Below are 15487 nucleotides of genomic sequence, written 5' to 3'. Positions count from 1 at the left end.
CCAAGAAAAAGTGATTAAAAATCACTTTTTAATCACAATTAAAAATCAAGGAATTGGTAAAAATATATCAGGCACCTGTAAACAACAAGTGGAGGATTGTGATTCTGATATCACGCAAAATAGAATTCAGAAGACCAGAAGGCACTGACCCAGGGAGACACTGCAGCACGTTATTGACTGGGGCGTTTTTGCAGAAACTAACAGGGTGGGTGATTGTTTTGTAAGTGAATATTGAAACACCCTCATTTGAGTAAATAACAACTTTTTTTGCACATAATGTGTTTATTTGAAACTTTGTATGTCTCACTAAAGCATTCTAATACTTCACTGGAGTGTGATAGCAATATAGCTGACATCTCCGTGGAGAAGAACAGAACCTCTCTTACAAATATACCATGATCACTGCACTTTCCCTTAGAAGAGCAGACTCCACTTTTTCGCAGCATTTTTCTTTTCATCCTCTGGGCATTATTTCCTCTAGAACATGTTCTTTCATTTTACTTGATAGTCAACAAGGTGGATTTCTTCAGGGGCTCTTTCAGAAATGAGAAATTTTGTGATGTGTCATTTTTTAAGATTTTATGGTAATAAACTTGCGTTTATCATATACACAGGATTGGGACAAAGACCTAACTGTGAAATGTGAATGATTATGACAATCATAAGTTGTATAATGAATGCTGGATCGATCTTAAGCTGTAAAACTTAGTGATACATATGGTCAATGATGTGTTAAAGTGAACATATATGCACCAAATATCACAGCAACCTCCTGTATAAAGTACAGTATGGCAGGAAAAACAAACAGAAACACACCCAATAATAGGAACTTTAATACACCAGTCTAAATATATGACAGGTTATATGGGAAAAACCTAAGTAATCAAGCAGCCAGAGATTGGAAAACTGCCCACAGGCCAAGTCAAATCTGCTAGCTGTTTGTATAAGTAGAGCTTTTTAACACAGCCACACCCAGCCGCTCTCCAGTTGCGGTGCCCAAGCTTCTTGTGGCCGTGACCGCTTTTGTTGCGGGGCTCAGGCTCTAGGGCTCACGGGCTTCAGTAGTTGTGACACATGGGCATGGTTGCTCTGCAGCATGGGGAATCCTTCTAGATCAGGGCTTGAACCTGTGTCTTCTGCATTGGCAGGCGGATTCTTTACCACTGGGCCACCAAAGAGGCCCATTTCCATTACTTTTGAACGTAGTATTGGCACTACTGATCAGTTCAGTTAGGCACAGGAAAATAATTTGAAAGGAAGAAGTAAAATTAGCTGTGGGAGACACGATCATTTGCTGGAGAACTAACTCTACAGTGAGTCAATTATAAAAATAGCTGAGACAACAAGGGAATTCAGACAGTAACATAGAAAATAGAAACATCAACGACTAATATATAAATAATTACCAGATAGAAGGTATAAGTGAAAGTGAAAGGTATAAGGTAAATGTGAAAACTCCATTTAAAATAGCAACAGAAAAGATAAAATACTTAATAAACTTAACGAGAAATGTTTAAATCCTAATACAGTGTTATAGGTTAAATTCTGTCCCCTGCAAAATGTATCTGTTGAAGCCTCAGTCAGAAGTACCTAAGAAAATGGGACCTAATTAACCTTAAAAGCTTCTGCACATCAAAGGAAACTATTAGCAAGGTGAAAAGACAGCCTTCAGAATGGGAGAAAATAATAGCAAATGAAGCAACCGACAAACAACTAATCTCAAAAATATACAAGCAACTCCTACAGCTCAACTCCAGAAAAATAAACGACCCAATCAAAAAATGGGCCAAAGAACTAAATAAACATTTCTCCAAAGAAGACATACAGATGGCTAACAAACACATGAAAAGATGCTCAACATCACTCATTATCAGAGAAATGCAAATCAAAACCACTATGAGGTACCATTTCACACCAGTCAGAATGGCTGTGATCCAAAAGTCTACAAATAATAAATGCTGGAGAGGGTGTGGAGAAAAGGGAACCCTCTTACACTGTTGGTGGGAATGCAAACTAGTACAGCCACTATGGAGAACAGTGTGGAGATTCCTTAAAAAACTGGAAATAGAACTGCCTTATGATCCAGCAATCCCACTGCTGGGCATACACACTGAGGAAACCAGAAGGGAAAGAGACACGTGTACCCCAATGTTCATCGCAGCACTGTTTATAATAGCCAAGACATGGAAGCAACCTAGATGTCCATCAGCACATGAATGGATAAGAAAGCTATGGTACATATACACAATGGAGTATTACTCAGCCATTAAAAAGAATACATTTGAATCAGTTCTAATGAGGTGGATGAAACTGGAGCCTATTATACAGAGTGAAGTAAGCCAGAAGGAAAAACATAAATACAGTATACTAACGCATATATATGGTATTTAGAAAGATGGTAACAATAACCCGGTGTACGAGACAGCAAAAGAGACACTGATGTATAGAACAGTCTTATGGACTCTGTGGGAGAGGGAGAGGGTGGGAAGATTTGGGAGAATGGCAATGAAACATGTAAAATATCATGTAGGAAACGAGTTGCCAGTCCAGGTTCGATGCACGATGCTGGATGCTTGGGGCTGGTGCACTGGGACGGCCCAGAGGGATGGTATGGGGAGGGAGGAGAGAGGAAGGTTTGGGATGGGGAACACATGTATGCCTGTGGCGGATTCATTTTGATATTTGGCAAAACTAATACAATTATGTAAAGTTTAAAAATAAAATTAGAAAAAAAAAAGAGAGAAAAAAAAAAAAAGAAGTACCTAAGAATGTGACTGTATGTGGAAATAGGGCCTTTAAAAAGTTAAAATGAGGCTGTTGGGCTGGACTCAAAACCGATTGGTATCCTTATAAGAAGAGGAGATGGGGAGATACATAAAGAGAGATACCAGGGAAGTAATATGGAAGAACCACAGCAAGTGGCCATCTGCAAGCCAAGAAGACAGGCTTCAGAAGAAACCAACTTGCCAAACACCTTACTCTTGGACTTCTAGCCACCAGAACTTTGAGTAAATAAATTTCTGTGATTTAAGCCCCACGGTCTGTGGTACTTTGTTATGGGCAGGCCTCGCAAACTAGTACAGATAGTAGCTATGGAACGATCCTGAAAGATGCAGAAGTAGACTTGACCTTCCCAGTTCTTGAATAAAGTATTTTAACATTATAAGATATTAATTCTTACTAAGTTAACGTTTAAATACAATGTGATCCCAGTAAAAGGATCAGTAATCTTTTTTTTTCTGGAGGTCGACAAGGTGACCATCAAAGTTCATATGAAAAAGTAAGCATGTGAGTAAAACTGTGAAGTGGACTGTGAGAGGGGACTAGCCCTACAGATATTAGCATACACTATAAAGTCCCTACGGGGCTTCCCAGGGGGCTCAGTGGTTAAGAATCCGCCTGCAGTGCAGGTGATGCACGAGATGCGGGTTCAATCCCTGGGTTGGGAAGATCCCTTGGAAGAGGAGATGGCAACCCACTCCAGTACTCCTGCCTGTAAAATCCCATGGATAGAGGAGCCTCACAGGCTACAGTCTGGGGGGGTCGCATAGCATTGAACACGACTGAGCACGCATGCACACATAAAGTCTCTATAATTAAACCAGAGTGACACAGGGCAATGGACTAGAATGGAATGGGATGGAACATCTGAAAAATAGACGCTAACATACGTGGAAGCTTATGAGAAAGGTGGCATCTCTGACCACTAGGACAGAGGTGGGCTTTTTAATAAATGGTCTTGGGGCAGCTGGCTAGCCATTTGGAAAGATAAAATTAGATCTACTCCTTATGGTATAAATAAACTGAACTCCAGATGAATCAGAGATTTAAATAAAATATGATACCTTACATGCATTGGAAGAATGCTTGGATGAATTCCTCCTTACAACCTGGGTGTAGAAGAAGACTCTATGACTCAAAATCCACATGCAATTAAAAAAAAATTTGACTACCAAAAAATAAACTTGCACATAAGCAAAGTCAAGAGGCAAAGTGACAGACTGTGATAAGCTATTTGGAACATAATATATCATGGGCTGATATCTCTAATATATATAAGATATATAGATAAGATACAATATTTTATATATAGATAATGTATCTTATATAAGATGTTATTATATCTTATATAGATAATATATAATATCTATAATATGGATAAGATATATTTGCCTATATATTTATATGATTTACTTATTTTAATGAAAAATGGAAAGGCCAAAAGTGAGCAAAAGGTACAAGCAGACAGTTCACAAAAGAAGACTAAAATAGGTCTTCTGAAGTACGTGAGAAGATGATCAACATGAAAAGACATCTATAGAAATGTAAAAGGGCACTAAAATGCCTACCATTTTTCACGCATCCAATTGTCAAAAAAATAAAACATTTGACAGAATAGTCTGTTCGGGAGACTTTGGGGGAAAAATCACTTTCATTTGTTGCCTGTAGCTATGCAAAATGGCACAACCCCTCTGCATGGAGACTTGATGATAACAGAATTATGCCTGTATCTACCCTTTCACGCAGTACTTCCGCCTCAAGGATACACCTTTAGCAGTACTGCCGTATATGCATGGGGTTAGTCATTGCAGTATTGTATATAATGGTTAAAATATTGCAGACTACCTAAATGCCCAGATATTGGAGATAGGTTGAATAAACTATGGTGCTGTTAGCTATAAAAGCAAGTTAGGAAGATCTCTATAGGTAGTATGAAGTTAATTCTAGAATATGCTAAGAGCTGTGTCATTGGTAAAGATGCTGGGAAAGATTGAAGGCCAAAGGAGAAGACAATGAGATGGTTAGATAGCATCACAGGCTCAGTGGATGTGAATCTGAGCAAACTCCAGGAGATGGTGAAGGACAGGGAGGCCAAGCGCAGTCCATGGGGTCTCAAAGAGCAGGACATGACTTAGTGACCAAACAACAAACAGTTGAAGAAAGCAAAGTGCAGGGGCTGCCTTTCTTTTTATTCATAAAGATGAAATAAGAAAGCAAACATTTATCTGCTTAATTTCCTCAAGAAGATGCACAGGAACCAGAAAAAAAAAAAAAAGAAATTGATTATCCTCTGAGGAAATTAGATGGGCAGACTGAGTAAATAAATTGTAATACATACATATAATGAGGTGTTACACGCAACATTGGATAAATCATACAAACATCATGTTGAACTAAAGCCAGACACAAGGGTGTATATGATTCCATTTATATGAAGATTTATACATTTTACTATAGATGTGTGATACCTCCATACCTTTTTTAAGTTTATTAAAATATACCTTGTACCTACATCAGGAGTGGCAAAATCATCTCACCTTTTGTCAGAGGTGAGAAAAAAGGTATTGATCTTGTCAAGTTCATCTGTAGAGTGCTGCTTTGTTGTAGCTGGTGGTTCACTTCCGAGGTCACGTACAAAAGCTGATTGATCTCGCCTGTGGTGTACACCAAGGGCAGACCTGTGCTTTAGAGCCAGACCACTGCACACCAAACAACAGGTACACGGGGACACGTGCGCAGAGCATCCACCGGAGGTGCAGAAACACATTGCCTTCCCCTGCCTTCCCTTGCAGGCAACAGGGAAGAAAGAAATGCCCAGTCGTAAAACTGTTAGGCAACAGGAGTCACTGAAACAGGAGCCCAAGTAAGTGGGGAGGGAAGGGGGAGAGAAGAGAGACGGAGAATTGATTTTTCTGTTGCTGTCTGTGCTCCTGTTGGTAGGAGGGTTTAGAGGCCAATATTTTCTAGCTTTTAAAGGTAAGCATCAGAATGGAGAAGTTATAGTAAGGTGACTATAAACACAAATTGGGAAGCAGTAATTCAAGTTGTAACAGCTGAAAGAAAAAGGGAAAAAAGTGTTTGGTTGTGTAGGTAATTTAAAGATATTGCACTGGTTCAGAGCATGTGTCTATTTTGGAATATATTGGGTTGACCAAAAAGTTCATCTTATGGAAAAACTCAAACGAACCTTCTAACCAACCCAGTAGATTTCTGTTGGTGTCAGGAAAGTGCTTGTGACTATTGGGAAATTTTTCTTCAACCAAAGTAGTTTACATTTCAAGTGATTACTGAAAGGTAAAAGGAAGAATTATGTTTTTTCGTTTTCTTTTTTTCTCTTTGTAGGTTTTTTTTTTTTAATTGGAGTATAATTCATTTCAGTGTTGTGCTTGTTGCAGATATACAGCAAAGTGATTCTGCTGTATACATATATATATATATACACACATACATTCTTTTTCAGATTCTTTTCCATTATAAGTAACAATCATGCTTTTAATTTGGACAAACTCCATCACTGTGTGAAAAAGGAAATACATTTATTACACTAAAAAGATTTGTTTCTAAGGGATTAAGTTGTAGGGAAATCAGTGAATTTTATGGAGGATTATGGAGACATTTAAGATGCAGTATATGAGACATTTTAACACCTTCAGAAACCGATTTTTACTTAAACAATTTTTAGCTCATGAATCAGTTATAATCCAAGTGTTAAGAGCCCTTTTTCCTGTAGAAATGATATAAGCCATGGATAGATTCACTGGAAGGCCCTCAAAAATCTGCTTAATTCCTAATGCCACTAAATACAGTTTCTTGGGGAAAATGTATTCTGAGTCCTAACTCCCAGTAACAATAACAGATTTTAAATCTCCTCCTTTCTCCTCTCATGCAGTTTACCAAATGGACTGTTTTTCTCCTTCTAACCAAGGCCACAAGAGCAGTAGGGATTCCAGGGACCTTTATTTTTCGGGAGGAGCCATCTGGTGACCCTGGCAAGAAGCTTAGGAACAACCCAGTTAGGGTTCTGGTAGCTGGCCCGCCCCTTCCCTTCTCATCGCCCTCGTCGTTGCTTTGCCTCTGGAGTTTTCTGGAGATTGAGAACAGCCCTGCTAATTATTGACTCCTTAGGTTCCTAACACACGAAGCTTTGGGGAGTGATTTGACTTGTTTGATTTCCTTCTCTACTAGGGCGTACATTTTTTTGACCTTTGTACTTTGAGTGTTCAGTTGGTAAGATGCTGATTGTATTGCTTCCTTTGCCTATCAGGTGGTGATAAGGGTTGCTGAGAAGTGGTAAATGCACTCAGATCCTTAGAGGAAAGTGTTCATCAAGTGTGACTACTGGGACACGCTATAAAGCCTGTCCCACAAAATATCGCATTTTTATCCAATTAATAATTTTCATGGCGTTTGGATTTTATACTGCTCACTGTATTTATCCTCTCAACCTTAGTTACTATCAGCACACTTGCTTTGGTTTAAAGTGAGCTAACGTGTCCATTTAAAACATCTGTGGTGAGTAGGGACCACCCTGGTGGTCCAGTGGCTGGGATTTTGCCTTCAAATGCAGGGGGCACGGGATCGCTCCCTGGTGAGGGAGCTGAGATCCCACGTGCCTCACAGCCAAAAAAATCAAAACATTAAACAGAAGCAATATTGTAACAAATACAGTAAAGAATTTTAAAACATTTGTGGTGGATAATTCACAGCATTCAATAAATATTATTAACTCTTAAGTGTGAAATCTTTTCCGCCAGGGAGGTAAATTGGAATTGTCATTGGCAATGTATGTTCTTAGTTGTACCTTGGTTTTTAGTGGGTGAGAAAATTAAGAATCAGGGAACTTTAACATTTTTCACGTAAAAGAATGTGTTTTGCAGACTTTGCCTGGGCACTTGATTGATGCTGCAGGTCTCGGGCTGGCCCGTCAATGATTCTGAGCAGACCATCATCATTTTTACGGCATTTGTTGCCAAGTGGGAAATGGCTTTTCATTTGAATAGTGCTTTTGAGTTGGCAGCACGACAAGGTTCAAATAACTTGTTGTGACTTACAGATTATGTTTCAACTTGGTTGTGTTTTAGTGTGACCTTATTAAAAGATTTTCATCATTCTCACTTTGGTCCCTCTTTTTTTTTTCCCTTTCCCCTTTTCCAGTTCTTCCTCCAGTACTGGTTCCAAGACACAGCGAATACAATCCTCAGCACAGCCTCTTAGCTCAGTTCCGCAACTTAGGGCAAAATGAGCCTCACATGCCACTCAACGCCACTTTCCCGGATTCTTTCCAGCAGCCCAACAGCCATCCGTTTCCTCATTCTCCCAACAGCAGTTACCCCAACTCTCCTGGAAGCAGCAGCAGCACGTACCCTCACTCTCCGACCAGCTCAGACCCAGGAAGCCCCTTTCAGATGCCAGGTAGGTTGCTGCATTCAGTAATGTCCTGTGGTCAGTGAGACGCGTCATCACAGTGCCATGGAGAAGCCGGGTTTCCTGGAATGGGGAGAGCTCGCAAGCCCTGGGACATGGTGCTGTGCTCTAAAACTCAGGATACAACTTTGAATGGAAGGAGACACCTCGTAGCCAAGCAAGGCGGTGTTTTATTTGTCCGGCACAGATGCTTGAATACGTTTTCGTGTTTGATTTTTGAAAGGTTTTGAAACAGCTGCATCCTTCTGGGAGTGGCATGGTCGTTCCAGCCTTTGCTCTTGATAAAAGCGAGCGGAAAAAAAATAGCACGCCGCACACATTTGCTGTTTTCATGCAAGGAAAAAAAAAAAAAACCCTGTCATAAGTGCAACCTCAGAAGAGATATTTCCTGGGGGATCTCACACACACACACCCCCACACACACTTAATTAAATTCGTTTAAGTGGTGATGTAATCCTGAGAAACATAGACTTGAACAACAAAGGACTTGCAACAGAAGTACCGGTAACCATCTGCTTGTTTAACTTAGTAAAGACAAAAGACCATTATCCTTCTGTAGGCTTCTCTGAGGGTGTAATGTCTGTCAGTTAAGTGATTAATTAGGACATTATATTTTTCGCGTTATAGGTTAATAAGCCAGCATCTCAGAACAATAAAAACGATTAGTGCCAGATTCCTAGCCAGTCAGCCTCACAGAGGGTACATTAAGCAAAGATACACTTGACATCTATTAACATTTCAAGAAGGGAAAATGAGTGGGCAAGCATGTTTAACATATTGAAATGTTTGGAGGCCAATTTGAATTCGATAGCAGAGCTAGTGTCTTCTCAAAAATTGAAAAGTGGCCCATACTTGATATTCTTATCTTTTATTTATGTCCTTAGTGCTTTTTGCATTTTAAGCCTGTTTATATTGAACTGGCTTGTTTTTCAATCAGAAACTGTTTAAGATGAGGAGGATGGGAGACAGATTATTTCAAAATCCAACTCATATCATCTGGTGATTTCCTGTCCCCTCCTGGACCCGTTGAGTTTGAGGAACAGGTTGGAGTCAAAGTTAGATGTTTTGGGTGGCTTTGAAGCAGTGGCAGACTCAGGGTAGCCCCAAGAGTGGAAAATACTGAAGATCATTGCTTGAATTTACACTGTCCCTGGCTGTCAGGGATTGAGGCACAGGCCGAGCAGAGAAAATGTGGAGCAGAGAAAGCTGAAGGGGTGGGAGGAGGGCCTCACGGAGAGAGCAGAGCATCACCCATAGTATGTGGTCCTTCCCACCGGAGCTGAGGCCACAGGAGGGTGATGAAGTTTTCACCAGTCTGCTTGCAGAAATTTATTGGATTTGGTCTCAGAGGAGGCTCTTTGTCTTCGTTTTTGGCTGGAAATAAAACAGAGGCAGTGTTACAGCTGCAAGGAAGAAGCTGAATTTTAAAAAAGCAGTAGAAAGAGTAGAAAAGGCATCCGGATCAGGTCCCTGCGGTCCTGTCTCTGTGCTTGGTAGCGGCTGAGGGACGAGGGGGTGGGGGGGTTGGGGAGACGGTGGAAGTGGCCAGGGTGTGATTCAGCTGGAGAGTCAGTCTGGGAAATCACTGAGAAACTCTGCAAGAGCCGTGTTAGCTTTTTCTATTTGACGGTTGCCCCGAGTGGTGTCATCCAGGCTACTGGTTAAGATGAAGCTGTGTTTCCTGCTCTGTCATATGTGCCAGATGGTACCATGGGCTCGCCGTGGCCCTTGAGAAACTCGTTTTTCCATCACAAAGAATTATTTGTGTGAAAACCATACCCTGTATTTTACTTAAGAAAGTACAAGACTGGGACTTCTCTGGTGGTCCAGTGGTTAAGACTCCTTCCAATGCAGGGGCTGTAGATTTCATACCTGGTCGGGGCGCTGAGCTCCCACATGCCTCGTGGCCAAAATAACCAAAACAGATGCAATGTCATAACAAATTCAGTAAGGACTTAAAAATTGGTCCACGTCAAAAAAAATTAAAAGTGAAAAATGCAAAAGCACAAGACTTGTGTTAGTGTTGTTTCAAAAATCATGATGTTTGCATCGTATTTGCCAGTTGATTGTGAACTTTTCCAGAAGAAATGTATACAAAAATTCTGAAATAGAAGATAGTTGTGACAAACTGATTTATTTCCTCTAATTCTGTTGCTAGAGACTATTTGAGTGGATAGGAAGTTAGGTGGTCCTAGCGGACTTCTTGAAGTCACGGGAAATTCAGAGTTTGAGTCAGTAAGTTGGCTGTCTTGAAACTCAGTTGGTAAATTCCTAAGAGCCCATAGATTTAATGCACGAGACCCTGAAGCTCCTTTTCTGAAGAAGTCCTTGTAGCTTTCAAAAGTTTTCCATCCACCAGGGAAATGACAAAATGCAGAGGTCCTTTGAAGGTGGGTCGTGTGCAAGCACATTTAAATACTCCTCTGATTGTTGTAAAAAGGAGTGATCCTGGGTAGGCAGACAGCTTCCAGAACTGGTATACGATGCTTTCCTCCCACTGAGTTTTCACTGCAGTCATAGAAGAATATGAGATGGTAGCCATCTTCACAAAGCATACCCCAAGCCCAGTGTTCAGTATCATCTAGTCTTCAGATGGGGACAGTGAAGTGGCCACTCAATCTCTTAAGAATTTCAGCATGGAAGAGAATATATGTTTCAAGCTTGTGTGCTTGTGTGTTTACTAAGGATAAACAAATCTTTTTTTTTTTTTTTTTTAATTTTGTAGCAGATACACCCCCACCTGCTTACCTGCCCCCTGAAGACCCCATGACCCAGGATGGCTCTCAACCCATGGACACAAATATGATGGCACCTTCTCTGCCTTCAGAAATCAACAGAGGAGGTAGAATGAACTGCTGCTTCTTCTCTTTTTAGAGTCTGAAGTTCTCTGTCCAAATGTTGCTTTCTCTCACAAATTTTTTATTAGTCTTGAAAAAGATAGCTATTTGAAGCTATAAAATATATAAGGAGCACTTATAAGAGAATTTCAGTAGAAAGAATTCCTTGGATTAGAAATAAGCCTTTTATATGAAGAACAGACACACTGATTTAGCTAATGAAAGTCTAAATATAATTGTGCAGCCATCTGTTTAGAGCCTTAGTACTTAATACTTCCAAATTGGTGATAAAAGAATATCTTTAAGTGAAAGACAAAGGATGTTGAGGGGGGAAAAAAGTGAGTATAAAATTGAAGTAGAGTTTTCACTGGTGATTTCCAAAATGAAAAGATCATATAACAAGGCTTTCCAAAGGCTTCTTTTGTTGTCAGGATAAATATTCATAAGCCTCGTCTTCCTTCTGGCCCTCATCTAGAATAGTGGCAGCGGAACCAAACTAACAGCATTTGTCCCCTGCGCGCATGCTTCAATTAAGGCAAGTGGAAGGACTTCACAGGTGGCACAGTGGTAAAGAATCTGCCTACGATGGAGGAGACACGGGTTCAGTTACCTGGGTTGGGAAGATCCCCTCGAGTAGGAAATGGCAACCCACTCCAGTATTCTTGCCTGGAGAATTCCATGGACAGAGGAGCCTGGCTGGCTACAGTCCGTGGTGTCACAGAGTCTGACATGACTTTGTGACTAAAAAACAACAACGCAAATTGAAGTTAAAATACAAGTTCATTACTAGGTATGTGTTATTTCATTCTTTCAGTTCAGTTCAGTTCAGTCGCTCAGTCATGTCCGACTCTGCAACACCATGAATCGCAGCACGCCAGGCCTCCCTGTCCATCACCAACTCCCGGAGTTCACTCAAACCCATGTGCATCGAGTTGTTGATCCCATCCAGCCATCTCATCCTCTGTTGTCCCCTTCTCCTCCTGCCCCCAGTCCCTCCCAGCATCAGGGTCTTTTCTAGTGAGTCAACCCTTCACATAAGGTGGCCAAAGTATTGGAGTTTCAGCTTTAGCATCAGTCCTTCCAACGAACACCCAGGACTGATGTCCATTAGAATGGACTGGTTGGGTCTCCTTGCAGTCCAAGGGACTCTCAAGAGTCTTCTCCAACACCACAGTTCAAAAGCATCAATTCTTTGGCGCTTGGCTTTCTTCACAGTCCAACTCTCACATCCATACATGACCACTGGAAAAACCATAGCCTTGACTAGACGGACCTTTGTTGGCAAAGTAATGTCTCTGCTTTTGAATGTGCTATCTAGGCTGGTCATAACTTTTCTTCCAAGGAGTAAGTGTCTTTTAATTTCATGGCTGCAGTCACCATCTGCAGTGATTTTGGACCCCCAAAAAATAAAGTCTGACACTGTTTCCACTGTTTCCCCATCTACTTCCCATGAAGTGATGGGACCAGATGCCATGATCTTCATTTTCTGAATGTTGAGTTTTAAGCCAACTTTTTCACTCTCCTCTTTGACTTTCATCAAGAGGCTTTTGAGTTCCTTTTCACTTTCTGCCATAAGGGTGGTGTCATCTGCATATCTGAGGTTATTGATGTTTCTCCCAGTAATCTTGATTCCAGCTTGTGCTTCTTCCAGCCTAGCGTTTCTCATGATGTACTCTGCATATAAGTTAAATAAGCAGGGTGACAGTATACAGCCTTGACATACTCCTTTTCCTATTTGGAACCAGTCTGTTGTTCCATGTCCAGTTCTAACTGTTGCTCCTGACCTACATACAGGTTTCTCAAGAGGCAGGTCAGGTGGTCTGGTATTCCCATCTCTTGAAGAATTTTCCACAGTTTATTGTGATCCACACAGTCAAAGGCTTTGGCATAGTCAATAAAGCAGAAATAGGTGCTTTTCTGGAACTCTCTTGCTTTTTCCATGATCCAGCGCATGTTGGCAATTTGATCTCCAGTTCCTCTGCCTTTTCTAAAACCAGCTTGAACATCTGGAAGTTCACAGTTCACATATTGCTGAAGCCTGGCTTGGAGAATTTTGAGCATTACTTTACTAGTGTGTGAGATGAGTGCAATTGTGTGGTAGTTTGAGCATTGCCTTTCTTTGGGATTGGAATGAAAACTGACCTTTTCCAGTCCTGTGGCCACTGCTGAGTTTCCAAATTTGCTGGCATATTGAGTGCAGCACTTTCACAGCATCATCTTTCAGGATTTGAAATAGCTCAACTGGAATTCCATCACCTCCACTAGATTTGCTCATAGTGATGCTTTCTAAGGCCCACTTAACTTCACATTCCAGAATGTCTGGCTGTAGGTGAGGATCACACCATCGTGATTATCTGCGTTGTGAAGATCTTTTTTGTACAGTTCTTCTGTGTATTCTTGCCACCTCTTCTTAATATCTTCTGCTTCTGTTAGGTCCATACCATTTCTGTCCTTTATCGAGCCCATCTTTGCATGAAATGTTCCCTTGGTATCTCTAATTTTCTTGAAGAGATCTCTAGTCTTTCCCCTTCTGTTGTTTTCCTCTATTTCTTTGCATTGATCACTGAGGAAGGCTTTCTTATCTCTCCTTGCTATTCTTTGGAACTCTGCATTCAGATGCTTATATCTTTCCTTTTCTCCTTTGCTTTTTGCTTCTCTTCTTTTCACAGCTATTTATAAGGCCTCCCCAGACAGCCATTTTGCTTTTTTTGCATTTCTTTTCCATGGGGATGGTCTTGATCCCTGTCTCCTGTACAGTGTCACAAACCTCTGTCCATAGTTGATCAGGCACTCTGTCTATCAGATCTAGTCCCTTAAATCTGTTTCTCACTTCCACTGTATAATCATAAGGAATTTGATTTAGGTCATATGTGAATGGTCTAGTGGTTTTCCCTACTTTCTTCAATTTAAGTCTGAGTTTGGCAATAAGGTGTTCATGATCTGAGCCACAGTGAGCTCCCGGTCTTGTTTTTGCTGACTGTATAGAGCTTCTCCATCTTTGGCTGCAAAGAATACAATAAATCTGATTTTGGTGTTGACCATCTGGTGATGTCCATGTGTAGAGTCTTCTCTTGTGTTGTTGGAAGAGGGTGTTTGCTTTGACCAGTGAGAATTAGCACTTTTTAAAGTAAAGGACTGGAAATAACCTCAGACTTTGTCAGAAGTCGCTGATATTTTTTTAAGGTTTTCGCAGTTGATGATGAACTCAGAGAACTTTACTTCAATGTTCACTGGAAGTTAAATAAATTGGAAGTTACACCTTTTTAATGTGTAAACATTTCTTATATCTTTTTTATTGGCTATGTGTTTTTTTACTGACTCTGGATTTTGATAATCTGTAAAGCATCCTCTCAAACATATGAGCTGACCAAGATTCTGGTTGGGGAAAATAACTCCTATCTCACACACCTTTGGAATGTGTATTTGGGGAACAGAAGGGAATGGGCATAGCCTGAAACGGTTACAAGCATGTGGACTAGCAGCCATGGTTGTTAAGCCAAAGTGTCTGATTTCAGAAAACAGACCTTTAATTGGCTTTCACATTTTTCCTTTAAATGGCTAAAAATTGCTTCCCCATTAGAAAGTAAGTTTACCATTAATGTTTTTCTAAGGACTGCTGGCTTTGTTGAACCTTGGTGGTTTTCCTGGAGCAGGGGGTCAGCACACTGCAGCCCACAGGCCACGTCAGCCTGCTGCCTATTTTATAAATAAAGCTTTATTGGGACGTAGCCATGTTTATTCATTACATATTATCTGTGGATGTTTTTGCACAGCTAGGGCACAGTTGAATAGCGGCCATAGAGATTGTGTGGCCTCTAAGACCTTACTGGCCTCTTACAGAAAAAAATTGTCAGTCTCCAAGCTAGATGAATAGTACTTTGAATGATCCTGGTAGCTGATTAAAGCCTTCTCTTAATGACGTTGCAGCCTTCTTTAAGATTTGGCCCCTGTAAATCTGAAAGAACCTTGCTGATTGACATGATAGCTGATTGACATGGGATGACACTTAGCAATCATGGAAGATGGTGTTTGTTTTCAACTCACCTGCTTAAGTGTATAAAGCAGCGAATGTATGGATGGATTTTTTAATGATTATTTTTCTTAATTTCTTTACCGTATTCTAAAGTAAAGGGTGTTTTAATATTCATGGAGGTTGATGTTCAGAACACAGAGGTCGTTCTCCTTTAACAGAGTTCATGCTTCCAACATGGATTTTCTTTCTTTTTTTTTTAAGTGATTGTATACTCCAGGCTTCATAAAAACTTCAGATCATTACATATTGGCACAGTGGAAATATATGGTTTGTATTCCTGGAATCTCTAAAAGCAGTGATATAAGAGGTTTTACTGCAGAAGGAACTTATCTTTAGAACCTTTTAGTTGCAAATGTTTAGAAGCATGTTCTGTTTGGAGATTTGTTAGTCTTAAGAGATTTGACTTAACAAG

General features: G+C 40.5%; 1 protein-coding gene across 5 annotated transcripts in view; it reads left to right on the top strand.

Moving 5' to 3' along the window:
- SMAD1 (SMAD family member 1) overlaps positions 1-15487 on the top strand; it is an 83719-nt gene that overhangs the window by 55679 nt on the left and 12553 nt on the right. For all 5 annotated transcript variants that reach the window (XM_061384080.1, XM_061384081.1, XM_061384079.1 and 2 more), the window contains 2 exons: positions 7936-8193; positions 10931-11047. In XM_061384080.1, coding sequence (XP_061240064.1) covers positions 7936-8193; positions 10931-11047 — 375 coding nt within the window. The remainder of the gene's footprint in view (positions 1-7935; positions 8194-10930; positions 11048-15487) is intronic.

The sequence above is a fragment of the Bos javanicus genome, chromosome 17 (genome assembly GCF_032452875.1).
Source record: "Bos javanicus breed banteng chromosome 17, ARS-OSU_banteng_1.0, whole genome shotgun sequence".
Classification (NCBI taxonomy): Eukaryota; Metazoa; Chordata; class Mammalia; order Artiodactyla; family Bovidae; genus Bos; species Bos javanicus.
This window is presented reverse-complemented; position numbering and strand designations above follow the sequence as displayed.